The sequence below is a fragment of the Podarcis cretensis genome, assembly GCF_951804945.1.
Source record: "Podarcis cretensis genome assembly, chromosome: 14".
Lineage (NCBI taxonomy): Eukaryota > Metazoa > Chordata > Lepidosauria > Squamata > Lacertidae > Podarcis > Podarcis cretensis.
The window spans coordinates 31906401-31925024 of record NC_137183.1 but is presented as its reverse complement, the minus strand read 5'-3'; the positions used below and the strand labels follow the sequence as shown (position 1 = coordinate 31925024).

At 50.3% G+C, this 18624-nt stretch overlaps 1 protein-coding gene across 5 annotated transcripts in view; it reads right to left on the bottom strand.

The window, feature by feature from the left end:
- The window catches only part of CASKIN1 (CASK interacting protein 1), a 117493-nt gene that overhangs the window by 17969 nt on the left and 80900 nt on the right, over positions 1–18624 (bottom strand). Inside the window, exons 5-13 of one of the 5 annotated variants that reach the window (XM_079952743.1) lie at positions 18499–18594; positions 16740–16870; positions 12898–13006; positions 12536–12644; positions 9773–9867; positions 7095–7212; positions 5925–6167; positions 1483–1590; positions 638–759 (exon numbers count right to left, since the gene is read on the bottom strand). In XM_079952743.1, coding sequence (XP_079808869.1) covers positions 638–759; positions 1483–1590; positions 5925–6167; positions 7095–7212; positions 9773–9867; positions 12536–12644; positions 12898–13006; positions 16740–16870; positions 18499–18594 — 1131 coding nt within the window. The remainder of the gene's footprint in view (positions 1–637; positions 760–1482; positions 1591–5924; positions 6168–7094; positions 7213–9772; positions 9868–12535; positions 12645–12897; positions 13007–16739; positions 16871–18498; positions 18595–18624) is intronic. The other 4 variants (XM_079952744.1, XM_079952747.1, XM_079952745.1 and 1 more) reach the window with 4 other exon arrangements.

Genomic DNA, 18624 nt, shown 5'->3' with positions numbered 1-18624 from the left:
ACGTGCAAAGCTGCCAATGGTATCTAAAGCTATTTTCACCAACCTGGTCCCACCCCCCTCCCAAATGTTTTGAACTACAGCTCCCATCAACCGCAGCCAGCAAGGCTGTATTCCAAATCCTCTGGAAGGCTGCCCAACTCAACCTGCAAGGGCGAAAGCTTTCTTGGGACATAGCTGAGGTTGTTTTTGGAAGCCAGGGTGGTGTAGTGGTTCGGAGTGAAGGACTAGGACCTGGCAGACCTGGGTTCGAATCCCGGCTCAGCCGTGAAGCTCACTGGGCATGACCAGTCACTGTCCTTCAGCCTACCCTACATCACAGGGTTGTTGTGAGGATTAAATGAGGGGGAAAACCTCTTGAACTTCTTGGAGAAAAAAAGTGGGATATAAATGCGAATAATAATAATAATTTTAACTGCTGGGATTCAAAGAAGCCAGGATGTGGGGGGTTTTTGTTTTGTTTTGGGGAGGGGAGATAATCCTTGGATCTCAGACTCTCTTGATGAAGATAACATCCCTCTGAACATGCTTCGAGGAACATGAGCCTTTTAGAGAATCATGGAATCAAAAGAGCTGGAAGGGACCCTGCGGGTCATCTAGCCCAACCCCTGCAATGCAGAGACAACATAGGCAAGCTCACCTTGACGCCTTCCGAGCCCGGGTGGAGGGGGGCGTGGCCTCCGCTGCCTGTGCTTTGGCCACTCCCCGAACTCCGCCCACTGGCCACGCTTCCCGTGCTGCCCACACTGCTGCGGTCGCCACCTAGCCAACAGGGAGGGGAGAGGCGGTTAAAGGCCCAGAGGGGCGGCAAGAAAAAAGATATTGAGCCTGACTTGACTCCGCAGCATGTTAAACACTCGCCTGGTAGCCAGGGGTGACCACCGGGACCACCGCATACAAGGGAACTGTGAGCCAGCTAGAGGAAGGAGCCCCAAGCAGAGAAGCCAAGCAGGCTCCTCAAGGAGAAAAAAGGTGTGGTATAGATGCAAGAAATGAATAAAACTTAGGGTGGAGGGACCGGGTGTCATGGCAGACACAGCTGTTGCCAGTGAAATCTCATTCTCCCCCCACAGGAACATAGGAAGCTGCTTCACTCCAAGTCAATCCGTTGGCCCATTAGTTCAATACTGTCCACACTGGCTGGCAGCAGCTCTCCGGGGTTTCAGGCAGGGGACATTCCCAGCCCTTCCTGGGGATGTCTCTGGGAATTGAAATGGGGTCCTTCTGCAAGCACAGCAGGAGCTCTTCCACTGAGCTGTAGGCCTTCCCAGGAGCTTAGAAAGCTGCTGCCTCATGATTATGACCACTGGGTCATCTAGCTCAGTATTGTCTACACTGGCTGGCAGCAGCTCTCCAGGATTTTGGCCAGGATTTTGCTGGGGATCGAACCTGGGACCTTCTGCATTGCAATGCAGGTGTTCTGCCACTGAACCCCAGCTCCAGAGTGCTGGACCTGATCCATCAGCGCTTTCATGATGCTCTTACCTGCGTAGGGTTTGCGAAGCACCCAGATCTCTTCTGGTGGGGCTGGTGTGCCAGCGCCTGGCGATGGGGACAAGTGGGACGGGCTGGCGTCAGACCCTCGGGAACCTTCTGGGCCAAAGACCACAGGAAAGAGAGCAAGAACATAAAGCAAGTCAGCAGAATCCCATGAAGTTGCGTGTGACCCAGAGAGGAGGAGGCACAAACGGCGGCAGCTGCCCCCACAACCAACCTCCATATCTCCAGGGTTTGGGAGGTGGTCAGCCTGCCGGAAGCTGCCCCTCCCTCCGCGGGGGCACCAATTATTGCCCAGCGCTCAAGAGAGTTATTCTCAGCCATTGCAACCCTCCCACCCTGCCCATCCCCAGCACAGACTAAGGTCCAGAAGAAGAGCCTGCAGGATCAGGTCAGCGGCCCATCTAGCCCAGCATCCTGTTCTCACAGTGCCAATCAGGTCACCGTGAGAAACAGGATTCGAATGCCAGAGCCCTCTCCTTTCCTGTGGTTCCCAGCAACTGGCAATCAGAAGCATTGCTGCCTCCCAAGTGTCAAGGCAGAGCACAGCCATCCTGGCCAAGAGCCCTCAACAGCCTTACCCCTCCACAAATTTGTCCAAACCTCTTTTAAAGCCATCTGAGTTGGGGGCCATGCCTGCCTCCAGTGGCAGCGAGTTCCACAGTCGCTTTGTGAGCTTCAAGGGCAAGGAGGTGGCAGTGGCTGCCTGTCCCTTATATTTTGCCCTTAGCATCTCATACTCAATAATAATAATAAATTTTTATTTATACCCCGCCCTTCCCAGTTCAAAAACCGGGCTCAGGGCAGTTAATAACAAATTTAAACACTTAATTATAAAAGCAGCATAGAATACAGTATAAAAACATGAATAACAATAAAATTCAAAAATCAATACTCAAGAGACACAGGGATCTATTGTAGGGGCAAGGGGGTAAGGAAAGTGATTTATTGATATCTATCTTTCTATCTCGTGGGACGCAGGTGGCGCTGTGGGTTAAAGCCTCAGCGCCTAGGGCTTGCCGATCGAAAGGTTGGCGGTTCGAATCCCTGCGGCGGGGTGCGCTCCCGCTGCTCGGTCCCAGCGCCTGCCAACCTAGCAGTTCGAAAGCACCTCCGGGTGCAAGTAGATAAATAGGGACCGCTTACCAGCGGGAAGGTAAACGGCGTTTCCGTGTGCGGCTCTGGCTCGCCAGAGCAGCGATGTCACGCTGGCCACGTGACCCGGAAGTGTCTCCGGACAGCGCTGGCCCCTGGCCTCTTAAGTGAGATGGGCGCACAACCCCAGAGTCTGTCAAGACTGGCCCGTACGGGCAGGGGTACCTTTACCTTTACCTATCTTTCTATCTATCTATCTGGGACGCGGGTGGCGCTGTGGGTTAAACCACAGAGCCTAGGACTTGCCGATCAGAAGGTCGGTGGTTCAAATCCTCGCGACAGGGTGAGCTCCTGTTGCTCGGTCCCTGCTCCTGCCCACCTAGAAGTTCAAAAGCACATCAAAGTGCAAGTAGATAAATAGGTACCACTCCGGCGGGAAGGTAAATGGCGTTTCCGTGCGCTGCTCTGGTTCGCCAGAAGCGGCTTAATCATGCTGGCCACATGACCCGGAAGCTGTACACTGGCTCCCTCGGCCAATAAAGCGAGATGAGTGCTGCAACCCCAGAGTCGGTCACGACTGGACCTAATGGTCAGGGGTCCCTTTACCTTTACATCTATCTATCTATCTATCTATCTATCTATCTATCTATCTATCTATCTCCCAAAGCAGCTTACAAACCGCAGCCAGAGCCAGCACTGTTTCCAAACACCAATTGCTGAAAATCAGAAATGCATGAGAGTGGGGTGGGAGAGTTCCTGCTGCTCTCGGGTCCTGCTTGTGGACTTCCATTGGGGTCACCTGGCCGGCCGCTGTGAAAACAGGAGCCTGGGCTAGAATGGGCCACTGGCCTGATCCAGCACTGCAGGGCTCCTCTGCTGGCCCAAATAAACCACCATGCAGGCAAATCCTGTGTGCATCTCCATTTGTGTTCTCTGGCCACATGGATGGGGCTTGAAAGTGCTAAAGCCCCGCTGCCCTGAAGAGTCCCTAGCTTGGCTCAGCAAACAAGAACAAAACTTTTCTGGTCCACCCGTTTATCGGACAGGGATGTTTGTCCCCCTTGTGAAAAAGAGCCACACGCTGGGGAGGAGGGGGGCTGATGGGAGGGGGAGAGGAGGAGGGAGGAGATGGGAGGCAGCGGTGCTAAAACAAACACTAAAATGGTTCTCAACAGGTGAAAGGGAAGCATTTGCACTCCGCGGCTCACACCTCACTCAAGTCATGCTACACCTCACATTGCAACCCATGTCTGCCTGTAACACAAGCCACACCTTTGCAGATCTTCATTGCACCCCCAAGCACCCTGCTTTTCTGAGTCTAGGGTTCCTACCTTTGTTTTTGCAAAATACAGGAGAGGGCAGGGTGGGGCAGTTGGGGGACATTTGTGTGTGGTTTTGTTTTTTAAAGTGACTTCAGAACAATCCATTGCAATTTATTGCAGCCAAACAGGATGGCCCTTCTGCAATTCGTCACACACGCACACACACACACACACACACACACACGAATTTGTAAATCTGTCTGTGCTTGGCTACCCAGAGCTTAAACACATGCCATTTCCTACTTCCATTCAAACAAAAGCATTTGTAGAGGATCCCTAACTTGGCACACAGAGAGGAAGTCAGAGAGGAAAGACCTGAAATGCAGGAGAGAACTGCATCAATACAGGACTTAGCACTTGACATTGAATTACAGGGCAATCCTGTATTATAATGGGCCTTGATGGCAACCCTACAGTTTCTACCCGAGCCTGGGGCTCTCAAGCTGAGTTGAACTACAACTCCCATCAGTCCCAGCCATCATAGCCCTGGGATGCTGGAGCTGATGGGAGTTGCGGTCCAGAACATCTGAAGGACTCCCAAGTTGCCAAAAGCTGCTCCAGCCGTTCTGCTTTTGCCGATTCTTACTCTCCTCTGAAACGACTTCCCTCCTTCTGCACCTTAGACACTCTCTCTCTCTCTCTCTCTCTCTCTCTCTCTCTCTCTCACACACACACACACACCTTGGACTTCCATCTGCTTTCATAAGTGGCAACATATCAGGGTGTTGGGACTAGATAGGTGAGTTTTGGGTCCCTTCCAGCTCTCCAGTTCTATGATTCTATGAACAAGGGAAGCTTCTTGCAGGCAGATTTTGCCAAGGAGTATATAATAAAGAAGCCTCCTTTGGAAAAGGAACATTTTTTTCCAAAATACATTCAGGAGTGCCAGGTTTTCATTCCTTCGTCTTGTCCTCGGCTTTCATTATTCACAAAATACTGCCCCCGCCCCCAAAATTGCACAATCTAATTTGCAGAAGAGAGAGAGAGTGTGTGTAATATTGATTATTTATAGGAATCGGGGGCAATGAGGGCATTCATCATCATCATTGCTCCTCTGGGTAGCTACCGGCTGCCGGCTCTCCTCTTCCAGAACCCCCCTGGGGAAAACACTGCAGTGATGATGATAGGCCAGGGATTTGGTTGTGTGTGTGTGTGTGTGTGTGAGAGAGAGAGAGAGGGTTTCATATCCCCCAAACCACCCAAAATTTCAAGCCAAGAATTCTCTTTGGAGAGCTTTCAGCTTGGCCAAAAATTTAAGACTGTAAGTTGCTTGGGGCAGAGGCCTCTCTTTTTCATTTACTTTGCTTGGCAAGCCCGCCTTTGCACCGTGATATTACCAGGCGTTGCATAAATTAATATGGAGATCATATAATCAGAACCGTAAAGTTGGAATCTATCCCAAGAATCATCTAATCCAAACCCCTGCAATGAAGGAACCAAATATTGAGAATCCCTGACAGATGAGCCATCCAACCTCTGCTTAGAAACCTCTGATGAAGGAGTCTCCACCACCTTCAGAGAGAGTCCATTCCATGCCAAGCAGCTCCTACCCTCAGAAAGTTCTTCCTATATATCATTTTCAATAATTATAAAACATAATTTTGTATCTTATACAATTTTTTGACTTCTGCCAATCACATCTGAAAATTTTCCAATCTTTCCCACTTAATTTACATTTCATACTTCCACTATTACAGTTAAATATCATAACTAATGTCTCTCTTCTTTGCAACATTTCATATATTTCTCCTTACAAAACTTCTTGTAGTCCGACTAGCGTAATTTGTTTATATGTGCCCCTTTCAAACCTCGGCTCCTCAGTAAGCTCCTTATGCAGCTGCACTAGTTTCTTTCGATGCCTGACCCACATCCTTGGCCACATGCACACACAGAGAGCAGAACCTGGATGAGGATGGGGGGAATGAGAGGAATGCAGGAACCCCCCTGGGAGCAACGCAAAAACATGACAAAAGCACAAATCAGAAGCAAACGAAGCGATGCAGGACAGACTACCTGGGACGGTGCCAGGCCCTTCCACAGCGCCGTGGGGGAGCCGGCGGTAGCCAAAGGAACTGAAAAGAGGCTGGTGGGGGTTTGGTGGAGGTGGAGGCAGGAAATGGACCTGATGATGGGAGGAAGAGGTGATGGAGGAGGAGGAGGAGGAGAAGCAGGAATGGCCATTAGGCACCGAGGCCCCTCCAGCCGGGAGGGAGATGGCTTGAAACTGCCCAGGGTAAGGCCCAGCGTCCCACGGACCTGGCAATAGAAACAACAAGAGGCAAACCGTGAAATGGGTCCTGTAGACCTGGAGAAGGAGGAAGGTGATTTTTAAGCTGCCTATCGAAGTTAGAAGATAGGGAGTCAGACCCATCTGGCTTCATACTGTCAGCACTGACTGGCAGTAGCTCTCTGGGGTTTGGGGCAGGAGACTTTCCCCAACCTTTTCCTGTGTGGCTGCTTTCCACTGAGTCAGACTACTGATCCACCTAGCTCAGTGTTGCGTACACGGGCTGGCAGTGGCTCTCCGGGGGTTCGGATGGGGCTCTCTCCCATTCTTACCTAGAGACGCCAGGGATGGAACCCAAGACCTTATACATGCTACTGCCCTTCCCGTTAGGAATGTAGGAAGCTGCCTTAGACCAAAGGTCTAGCTTGGTATATCAAGCTCAGTAGTGTCAACACTGACTGCCAGCAGCTCTCCAGGGCTTCAGGCAGGGGACATTCCCATCCCAACCTTTCTGTATGCAATGCAGATATTCGTCTACTGAGCCAGCCTGTGATCCTATGGAAGCCACATCTGCACTTCCTGCCGCCACCTCCGCCAGCTGCAAAGAGTCATAATTGTTAAGATTTGAAGGGACCCAAAGTCAGCTAGTCTAGTCCAACCCATTGCAATGCAGGAATCATAGCTGAAGAGAGCCATGGAAATTGGGTGGGCCTCAGCAAGAGGAGCTCAAGGGTCCTGCGTATGCTACAACCTCCCTGGCATTCCCAAAGAACAGCCATTCAGGGTGCAAAATCGGAATTGCCTACGCTCCGAACTTCCCCTTACTGATTTACTTTATGGCAATGAACAGAAAACTCTGGGGTCTCCATCTGCAAAGGGCCTCACACCTCATGAATGAGGCAGGTCAGGTAGGAAGCGATAGGAGAAAAATAGCCCACACAGGGATGAAGTCTTGCCTGTTCGTTTGCTGATCGCTTCGACGAGGGTGGAAGGGAAGTAGCCCACACGGTCATTGCCGGTCCGGTTGTCGTGGATGCAGCCTTTCCACCGGCCGTCGGCGTGCTGCTCCAGGACCTGGGAAATTGGGAGGGTAGTGGGGGGGGGTTAGTAGAGAAGTGGGGACCAAGTAATGGGCCACCTTCAAAATGGGTTGCTCCAGGGCCTTGACAACAGGTTGGCCATGGGAGCTAGAAGATGCCACCCAGCCTGGGATGTTTCAAGGCCTCGAGATGGCCTCCAAGCCCCAGCCCCCTAACTCAAAAAGTCTTCCCTACTAACCCCAGTGTCCTAACTGCAGTTCCTCAGTAGTGTGGCAGGGGGAGCTGGTCCACGTAGAAACTGGCCTATGGTAAGATTTGCATTCCTTGCTCCGCCCTTTTTGTCTCTGGCCACGCCCACCCATCATGTGCCCTCCTCCCCCAAGACAGCCCGGATTGCAATGTGGCCCCCAGGCTGCCAAAAAGCTTTTCCATCCCTGACACAAATCCTCTGAATGAGGGGGAAACCAGGGTAGGGCCCTCCAGGTGTTTCGTAATAGGACTGGGGAGAGATCTGGGTTCTAATTCACACCCTGGGCTGGTTAACCTTGAGCCAATCACTATAGAATCAGAGTTGGAAGGGACCACAAGGGTCACCTAGTCCAACTCCTGCAATGCAGGAATCTTCTGCCCATGGGGCTCAAGCCCATGATGCTGAGATTAGGTGTCTCATGCTTTACCGACTGAGCTATTTCAGGTCCCATCAGCACCGGCCAAAGATCAGGGATGAGAGGAGATGGGATCCAGCAACATCCAGAGGATGCCACATCTCAACCAGGCCTCGTCTTTGGCCCAGAACAGACCCCCTTTGCATGGTGCACTGCCAAGGCTGGATGAAGAGCTTTTCCCAAAAACTCTAATGCTTAGATTACTGCGGTCCACAAGCAGATGGCTGGCTTGAGGCACTTCAGGCAATGCAGGTGGCTAATCCTAAATACAGCTACAATAGCAGCAGGTGCTCTAACTGGCAAAGCTATGGATGTTGATCCGACATTTTCACACTCTTTGGCTATCCTATATATAGGAACGGGGCTGGTTCCTCAAGCTGAAAGCATTTCTGCAATCTCTCACTTTGCCAGGTGGGTGGAACCCTCTGCTACCTTGTCTTTGGGCTCCTCCTGCACCTAAGTGATGGGGGAGGCATCTCCTGAGATGTGTCTAGGACCAGTGAAACATCCCCCACTGGGCAGACAGGGATGCTCCCAGTATCCAAGGGCACCTGGGGAAGGCATGTCAGAGAGAGGCTCTGCCCAACATGGAGAGGGAGGTGGGACTCCTAGGATATCCTACGTGTAGTACAATCGCATATTGAGTAGGGGCTATGTTCCAGTGATGGTGCGCATACACAAAAACGCCTATATTTGAACTTGCATGAGCATCCTTATCTTCCACAGCCGATGCACCAACCTGGCTTTACCCTCTCATTCTCCAGCAACCAGCAAGGTAGAGAGCGTCAAAACTCTCCACCTGGATTACTGGGCAAGCCTTGCTCAGGGTGCAGGCTCTGGGGGCAGTCTTGCGGGGCTGCCCAAATTCCCACAAGTTCTTGCAAGAGCACCCCTGAGCAGGGCTTGCCTGCGAAACAAGGTGAAGAGCTTAAAAGCTCTTTTTGCGTGCATTTAATTGGCCAGCTTTCAACCACACAAGGTGTGGGGGTTTTTTAAGCCAAGCAGTGCCGGCAGGTTTCAAATCGCTGTAGGCAATTGGAAGATCCAAGAAATGTGTTGGTCAATGGAACCACCGGGCTAAGCTGGCCCCAAGGTTGGACATGCACAAGTTAATTGTGCATACGACACAGTCGTACCATGTAGGAACAGAGTCTTCTGCAGGCTGAAAGCATTCCTGCAATTGCTTGCTACACCTAGTGAGCAGAGTCTTCTGTTCCCTTCCTTTTGGCTCCTTCTGGACACAGGTGACAAGGGAGGCATCTCTGCCTCCTGAGATGTGGCCATGTCTGGTGCAACATCCCCCTTTGGGCAGGCAAGGACACTCCCAGTGTCCAATGGTGCTGGGGTGAGCATGTGACAGAGAGGAAGACAGAACTCCTGGCTCCCCTTGCAGAGATGGAGGAGACAAGGGAAGCCCCTGCCCCCTTCTCAGATCCTCGCTAGCTGCTTCCCGCATTCCCAGCAGAGGCCCCCACATCTGGCTGGAGTCCTCCTCTGGGTCCTCAACTTATCTTCCATTCCTGACTTGGTCAGCCCAGTGTTAGAATATTCTGTTCCACCTTGTGTGTCACATGCCTGTTTACACTCCAGCACAGCTTGCTGGGAACTTCCGTTTGCGTATAGCTTTTGCTTATGCTGCTTGCTTGGACACGAAGGGGAGAAGACATGTTTTTCCTCTTGTCCTGATGTACGCTGAATAAACTGCTTGTAAGTATGCTTTACACAGCCTCTCCCTGCCACTTCTGTTGTGTGTTTACTCTGCTGAGTTGCGTGCCCAGCTTCTGAAGCTCTGGGTCGCAGATTCATGCTGCACCAAGGACTGGAGTTCGGCCGGCACGTCGGCCGGTGGGCTGGAGCCAGCTGGGGGCTTGCCAATTGCCCCCGATTCCTTAGCAGCATCCCAACACCCAGGACAACAGGCAAACTCACTGTGATGATGTCCCCGGCTTTGACGTTGAGGCTGGTCAGGTCGTAGTTGTTGCAGTAATCTTTCACGGCCCTGACCTGCAGGGCGGCGGAAGCATCTAGGCAGAGACAAAGGTGAAGGAGGAGGAGGCGGTTGCATGCCTTCTAGGGAAAGAGGCGCAGGGGCTCAAGGCTACAGGGAAGCAGGGCTTTTCCACCCAGGGACCCTTCCTCTGAACTCTTGGCGGGGTAGCAGAGGTTGTGCGTTGGTGGCAGATGGCTACTCTGTACATGCTTAAAGGCACAGCTTTACTTGACCAAGGAGTGGGGCAAATCTTGGTGATTTTCAGTAAAAGGCAGTGTGGTGTAGTGGTAAGAGTTGTAGTTTAAGACCTGGGAGACCGGGGTTCACCCTCAGCCATGGAACTTGCTGAGTGACCACAGGATAGTCAACCAGCCAGACCTACTTCACAGGGTTGTTGTGCAAATAAGAATGTAGAGCCATGGATGCTTCTTGGAGCTCCTCGGAGGAAAGGTGGCATATAAATGTAATAATGAACAATAAATAAATGGAAGAGGAAGGGTTTGCAGCTTCCCATTGTTTAGCAACAGGAAAACCAAGCTATTTATTCCACCTAAGTAAACTGATGACCCAGGAGAGGTTGTTTGTGTGAAAGGATTGTGAGCTTTGGTTCTGAAAGCAAAGCCCTGCACTCAGAACATGCTCGGAGGCACCTCACTCTTTAATACTATAGCTGTAGATCTTTTGCACCTGGCTCCAGGTGGTAGATGTTTGTGTTCTAGCAAAACAACGAAGCAGACCTTGCAAGCCTGACATCTGCCTGGCCGAAGACATTTGGGGAAACCGAGGCAGAGAAATCCAACTGGCAACCTCTTCTGACTAGGGAAGGAAGAAGGCGCCAATTCCCATTCTGCCCTGCACCTGTCATGCACAACACTGTTTCATTCTCCTACAATTCACCTTTTGCCCCAAACTACATTGTTCATCCTGTTGTTTCAAAATCACATAACTTGTGTAATTATGTAAGTTACATTTTCATTCCACCCTGTTCATTTCAATGCGAAGGAATGCAAATTGGTGATGGTGGTGGGGTGTGCGTGTGTATAATTTGAGGACTAAAATCAACAACAGCAGATGCCAACTATATTTGCTGGGTTAACTTATGTTCCAGACATGGGACAATTAAGTAAACATGGGCAATCTGGGCTTCCCATTTCTGTTTTCGTCGGAATTCTGCGGCATCCCTTCTCCTGCCCTGTGTTAATTAAGATGGGAGTGTGTAATTGGCTAAGAATTCTTCCAGAGAAGCCTCCCTAAAATGAGGTGTTGGACAGGTGTCGCCCTCCAGCTCCCAGCATTTAGGAATATTCAAAGAAGAGACTCACCTGGGAACGGCCAAATTTGGGGCGAGTTTCTCTCCTTGCTCTACAGATTAAGCCCACTTGGAAAACGAACAGTTTGCCCATTGCAAACCGGTTCCTGAAACCTACGTTTATAAACTGGGAGATTCCCAATTCTGAGGTAACTACAGAGCTAGTGAAAGGGGCTGGAAATAAGGTCCCACAAACCCGCTAGGTGTCGTCTGACAACCTGGATTTCCTTCGTTCTCTTTGAAGCGAAATGGGTATAAACAATCAACACAGGTGGCTGTTGTGATGATGACTGGGAGAGAATGCCTACAACGTGATTTTAGGACTTTAGAGAAAGCACCTACATTAGCTTAAAAACACACTAGAGGGAGATAGAGCGCCGTGGCATTGCCATTCCTCTTATATTTGGCGTTTATCATTTTCTGACTGTTGAAAGGGCCTCACATTCACAACCCCAAAGCTGCGTACTCCAAAGTGAAGGAAAGAGAACGCCTTAAGGTCTGTCAGAGAGACCCTCCTTGTGATAGGAAAGACCGTGACATAAGACAAGGCCTTCTCAGTGACTGCCCCCCGCTCCTTATGGAACTCCCCACGCCCCACCAGAATGAGATATGACAAACCTGCACATTAGCTGTATTTATTTGTTGAGGCCTTTGTAGCCTGATTATCCTGATGCTGATTAGGGTTTAAGGTTCCGTGTTCCTGTTTTTATATAAAGGATGTATGATTTCATTCCAGTTTTTTATTTTAAATTTAATATTACAGTTTAATTTAATACCACACCTGTAGTATTAAAGACAGCCCTGTATAGGGACGTTTATTGCTTGATGTTTTACTGTGCTTTTAATATTTTGTTGGAAGCCGCCCAGAGTGGCAGGGAAAACCCAGTCAGAAGGGCAGCATATAAATTATATAATAAATAATAATAATAATAATAATAATAATAATAATAATAATAATAATATGATGCAGCAGCTGTGTTATAAGCAGCATGATGCTCTGATCCAGAGGAAATGCTGGGTCTAAGAGACTATGAAATTAATCACTTAAGCGTGTTAGATCCCACATAGGCCTGCTGAAATTAACATGAAACACAGCTAATGGAGGCCCATTAACCTCAATGGGCCTAATGGCCTAGCATAAAATGAGTTGGGTACAATCCAGTTCAATAAAAGAGCTGTACAACAACAGCCCTGCCAGGGAGGCCAGCTGTGTAATCTCCCATTCTGCAGGCTACATTTTTGTGAGTGGAGAGGGCAGAACACCTCCACTTGTGTGTGGCCAACTTTAGACTGACGGTAGAGTCGGAAGGGGCTCAGAGGGTCATCTAGTCCAACCCCCTGCGATGCAGGCATCACAGCCGAAATCCCTCACAGCGACACCCCTTATCCTAACCTCGGAGCATCTGCTTGATCTCCCTGCTGGCCTGGGTGGCTGTGAACTGGTTGACAATGTCCAGCGCCGTCTGGCTGTAGGTGTTTCGGATGTGAGCGTTGATTCCGCTCTGCGAAAACAGACAGGGGTGGGGAATAGGGTGGGCTGCCTGAGACAGGGAAAATGGAGATCTGGGATTGTGGCGAGGCAAGCGATGGCAAGGAAGAGCCTGAAGATGCCATCCAGGGAGGGCATCGGCTCTCTGGAGCTCAGGGGATCCTCCCCAAGCTCTGCACCTTGGCACGAGAGAGGGGCTGCCCCCCAAGTTCTGTGCCCTCCCTCTCCCCACCATTCCTGCAAGCGGACCAGAGCAGGGTGCTTACATCCAGGAGGAGGCGCACGACCTCTGTCTTGCCGCATAAGGCTGCCTCATGCAACGCAGTGCCTGCCTTCGTCTGCCGGTTGATGTCGATCCCGGACTGGAGCAGGAGTCTGCGGGAGGAAAGAGGGCAAAAAAACAACAACAACTAAGCCCCCAAACCCCTGGCAGATGCTCCTGGGTTCAAGGGCGCCTGCCAGATGGGCAGTAATCCAACAGGTGCCACTGTGGAGGCCTGGAAATGGAGCTGCAGAGACAAGGAGCCCCCAGACAGAGAGAAGACCAAAAAAAAAAAGGTCTGTAAACTTTCACCCGCTGCAAATCCCATGCAAACAATGTCTTTCATTCTGCTTTCTGGGCTTTCGAAGGAGCCACGGCTACTTGAGTCTTCAAACCCATTTCCCAGAAGCAGCACTGAAGACCTTTTTTTTAATTTCAGGGGGAAAGAAATGAGCGGCACACTTGCCCATTAAACCCATGGGCATTTGCTTTGGCCAAACATTTGCCCCGGCTTGGCTTTCCTATGCACACAGTATCAGTGCCTTACATCAGGAGGAGGAAGAAGAGGCACCCTCGACTCACAAGGCTTTCCACGCACACTTTGGATGTGGTGCGCAAGACCATGTGAGCCTGACACACTAAAAATGGGGAGAAGGGGTTGGGTGGGGTGGTCCTGCTAGATAAGGTGAGGTGGCCTAGCAAGGCCATCCGATGCCAGGGTAGATGGGAGCAGATTTGAACTGGCTGGGGCTGATGGGAGCTGTAGTCCCAAAAAGCTAGAGGGCTTCAGGATGAGGATAGTTGAGCTAGGCGATCTCACTTAGCCCCTCCCGGATTCAAAACCACTCCATCAATCAAGACTCTAGCCCTGATGGAACCTCAGTTCAGCCTCAATTCTCTACTCCACCCCAGGCAAGATCTCTGAATACTGCTTGCCCCTGGAGGAAGACCCTCACATTTGCTGGGCTATTAAGTGGCTGTTTCCTGTCCACCAGACTCTCGGGCCCCGCAAGACTACCCCATTAATAACTCCCAGGACAGGAAATGACTTGGCCGGGGGGGGGGGAGAGATGCTTACAATTAATGCTTTGCCTGCAGCTCCTGCCGCCCTCTGGCTTTGACTTCTCCTTTCTGAAGCGTTCCAGGCCCTTCTCTACCTTACAAGGCTGATGCGAGGACAAGCGAGATAGCAGATGCAGAACATTTTGACAGTTGCCCATAATAGGCCAGGGATGAACCTTTCTGGCTCTCATGGGTAATAAATACTCTGAGAAGCTCAAAATCCAGGCCTCCCACACAGAGGCAGAATCCAGGGGGCAAAAGCAAAAGAGGCTGTAATATGGAACGTGCTGGGGTTCAGCCCACCCCAATGGGGTCCCCTCAACATGCCAGGGAAGAGAAGAAGCCCTATATAAAGTATTGCACAGTGGGGGCCTGCGCTACCCCAATAGGGACATCCCACCCCATCCATCATTCCATCAGGCTATAGGAGAGGGAGAGCAACTGGTCTGAGACTTCTCCATCCACTGAAAGGCCACCAGTTTTGGCTCATCCTCTCCCAACCCAGCTGGTCATTGCAAGGACTTCACGACAATGACCGGTCTGAGCAGCTTTCTCCCTCCCAATTCCATACATGTTGTAGTTGTTTTTTTTTAAGATCCTAGGCTTGCTGGTAGGAAGAGTCCTATCATGGATATAAACAATGGTGGAAGTTGAATAAGAACCTAAGAAGAGCCTTCTGGATCAGACCAATGGCCCATCTAGTCCAGAATCTGAACCCAAGAGCCCTCTCCCCTCCTGCCATTCCCAGCAACTGGTTTTTAGGAGCCTCTCTCCCTCTGACTGCAGAGGCAGAACAGAGCCATGCTGGCTAGCAGCCATAGAGACCCCTCTCGTCCATGAATTTGTCCAATCCTCTTTTGAAGCCACCCAAGTTGGTGGCCATCACTGCCCCTTGTGGCAGCGAGTTCCATAGTTTAACTATGTGCTATGTTCTTTTATCTGTCCTGAATCATCATCTTTTTTTTTCCAGCTTAAGAGCAGGATTACAGATGGTTTTAAAAAAATTAATGGAGTAATCCCTTATCTTACACAGGGGTTTGGTTCCAAGGGTTATGCATATATACGAAAATGGTGTCTGCCCAGGACCCTTGGAGCCATGCCACTGCTAGCAAGTGGGGAGGGGGGGAGAGCACCCCCAGAGCAAATGGGTCTTGCCCAGCAAACAAGACAGAGAACTTAAAAGCAGCTTCCATGCCATGTAACCCAAGCAGACCTGGTACAACGCAAGCTTTTTAGCTTCCTGCCTTGCTTGAGGGGTGAGGTCAACTCAGCCTGTCAGCTCTCGAAGGCCAGGGATGCTCGCGTGAGAACTCACAGGAACTCAAATTATCATGAGTGAGATCTCACGAGAACATCCCAGAGCCAGTGCATGGAAAGGGCCTTGCTAAACAAGCAAGGCTTAAAAGCCCTTTTCACACTGCTTAACCCCAAGCAGAACTGGCACAATAAGAGCTTTTGCTTGGGACTTGACTTGTGCAATTTCCTTTTTCCCCAAAATTTTTAAATTGAATTTTCACATTTATCACAAAGAAAACGTAACAAAACAAACAACAAAGAAAAACACAATACACTACAATAAACTCAACTAAACACGAAAGAAAATTATTACTTCAACTACCTAAATCTCTTTACATTGGTGACTGACTTCCTCAAATCCCCTCTAACTGAATTTCATTATGTCACCTGTGTAACAGTTCTCCAAATTCATATTTCTCATAATATTAACTCCTTTCATTTACTAACCGCTTCACCTTTATTAATATTCATTGACTTGTGCAATCTCAACCAGCCCACCTCCAACTGCATGTGGTTGAAATCATGCAAGTCAAACGCATCTAAGACGAGGTGTTGCTGAGAAATACAGAGAAATAAACAAACGTGGGGCAATTTGTCTGTGAACAGAGCGCTAACCCTCCTGACTATTGTGGGAGGAGGAGGAAAAGCAAAAATCTGGTTCCTCACCCCCCAAAAAAAGCATTTTAAGAACAATGGTATCTAGAAACACGGTCGTGCTCTTCCTCAACCTTGCACCCTCCAGATGGTTTGGGTTAAAAATCCCCATCCAGCTTGTCCACTTTGGACTACAAGTCCCATCAGCATGCTGGCTGGGGCTGATGGGAGTTGTAGTCCCAAACATCGGAAAGGCAGCAAGTTGAGGAAGGCTGCACCACCCCTTCAGGAGCCTCATCCCGGACTCCTTCAAGTGGAAACACAGCACGGAAATCTCACAAATGATCCTAAGCGCTGTGGGAGAGGCCTCCAGAGGCCAAGATTAGCAGCTGCTATCCTGCTGAGATACAAGCCCCAGATTAGCGCAGCAGAGGCTGCAGACAATTTGCTAAGTGAGTTGCGTGCCAGCGGGGTGCGCAGGGCGGCTCCCTTCCTAACACACTGGCACACACCAGAGATGAGAGATGGACCCGGCAGTCTTGGGATTTGCAATTTCAGCCACTAATGCACCGGGAGCAGAGGGAGGGGGGTAGGGATAATCCTATGCTGCAGGAAAGCCGGCCAGCCAGTCAGATCGCCAGTGCTGATGCCAAGACAGAGATGCAGGCACCTAGACCTTGAAAAACCTGGAGAGCAGATCCTGGCTGGATGCCCAGGAGATTTGTCAAATATCTGAAAGCTGACTGGCACCTTGGCGGTTCTGCAGGCACTTCGAAACAGAGGCTGAAATCTCCCCACGACAAACACTTAATGTTTAATATCCATCTTTCGTGCGCTGTGCCAATGCCGTTCTTCCTCTACCCTTCCCCAGACGCCAAGCAGAAGGGGGCATACCTGATGATGTCAATGTGGCCGTTCTTGGCCGCCAGGTGCAGGGGGCTGGTCCCATTGGGGTCGGTGATGTCTCCTGGCTTGGGCTCCAGGAGGGCAGCACACATGTTGCTGCTCAACAGCAGCTGCACTACCTGGAGGGGCAAAAGAGATGATGATGATGATGATGATGATGATGATGATGATGATGATAATTTATTCCCCGCCCATCTGGCTGGGTTTCCCCAGCCACTCTGGGCGGCTTCCAACAAAACACTAAAATCCAATAACCTATTAAACATTAAAAGCTTCCCTAAACAGGGCTGCCTTCAGATGTCTTCTAAAAGTCTGGTAGTTGTTTTTCTCTTTGACATCTGGTGGGAGGGCATTCCACAGGGCGGGTGCCACTACCGAGAAGGCCCTCTGCCTGGTTCCCTGTAACTTGGCTTCTCGTAGCGAGGGAACCGCCAGAAGGCACTCAGTGCTGGACCTCAGTGTCCGGGCAGAACGATGGAGGTGGAGATGCTCCTTCAGGTATGCTGGACCGAGGCCGTTTAGGGCTTTAAAGGTCAGCACCAACACTTTGTGTTGTTTTTTTTTAAATAAAATTTTTTATTAATTTCCAGATTTTTAACATAAACAAAAACAACATAAAAACAAACACAAAAAAAATCATATTTTCTTAACCTTATTTCCATAACCCTCTTTTCCCGGACTTCCCCATACCTTTCCCTTTTTGCATCCTTAATTTTAAACCATTATTCAGCAACCCTTCTTAACCAATTAAATGAAAATTCATTCTCTTTTTCAATTCCACCCTAAAATTAAACACAATTTTCCGCTGCAATTCTACGTCTTCTTTTCCCTCAGCATTTTAGCACTCCTCAACAGCACCAACACTTTGAATTGTGCTCGGAAACGTACTGGGAGCCAGTGTAGGTCTTTCAAGACCGGTGTTATATGGTCTCGGCGGCCGCTCCCAGTCACCAGTCTAGCTGCTGCATTCTGGATTAGTTGTAGTTTCCGGGTCACCTTCAAAGGTAGCCCCACATAGAGTGCATTGCAGTAGTCCAAGCAGGAGATAACTAGGTCACTTGAGGGTGGCTGGAGGAGAAGCAGCACGAGGGACAACGGAAGCCACCTGATTCCAACCAGATTCCAAGCCAGAGCCCAGGATTGTCTGCAAGGACCAGCAGCAATGGCTTGCCAGGATTTCAGGTAAGGAGTCTCACTCAAGTCTCTCCAGAGATGCCAGGACTGAACCTGGGACCTTCTGCACACACAAAGCAGGTGCTCTGTTACTATAGCCCTTTCCATAAAAAATAAAGCAAGGTTCTAGTCCTCAGCAAGGGCTGCACTACATGGTGACAAAGGAAGGTGCCTCATACCAAGTCAGACCACTAGCCCATCTAGATCAGTATTCTCTACACCAGGGTTTCCAAACCTCGGTCCTCCAGCTGTTTCTGGACCACAACTCCCATCCTCCCTAGCTTGCAGGACTAGTGGACAGGGATGATGGGAATAGTAGTCCAAAATCAGCTGGAGACCTAAAGTTGGCAAAGCCTGGTCTACACTGACTGGCAGCGCTCTCCAAGGTTTTCGGCAGCGGTCTTCCCCAGCCCCACCTGGAGAAGCCATTGGGGGTTAAAACTGGCACTTCCTGGTGTGTTCTCTCCCACTGAGCCTACAGGAAGTGGGAATGAAGTCAACCTCCTGCATTTGGTTACACACCCCACCTCAAGCGCTTGCCCCCTATTTCTGCTGCCGCAGCCGGTTCACTTACCCCAACCCTTCCGAACTCGCAAGCCAGGTCAAGCGGCGTCTTGCCCGAAATGTCCAGGATGCAGGGGTTGGACTGGTGCTGGAGGAGCATCTCTGACTGCGGGATGGAGAGAGCGAAAAAGAGGCA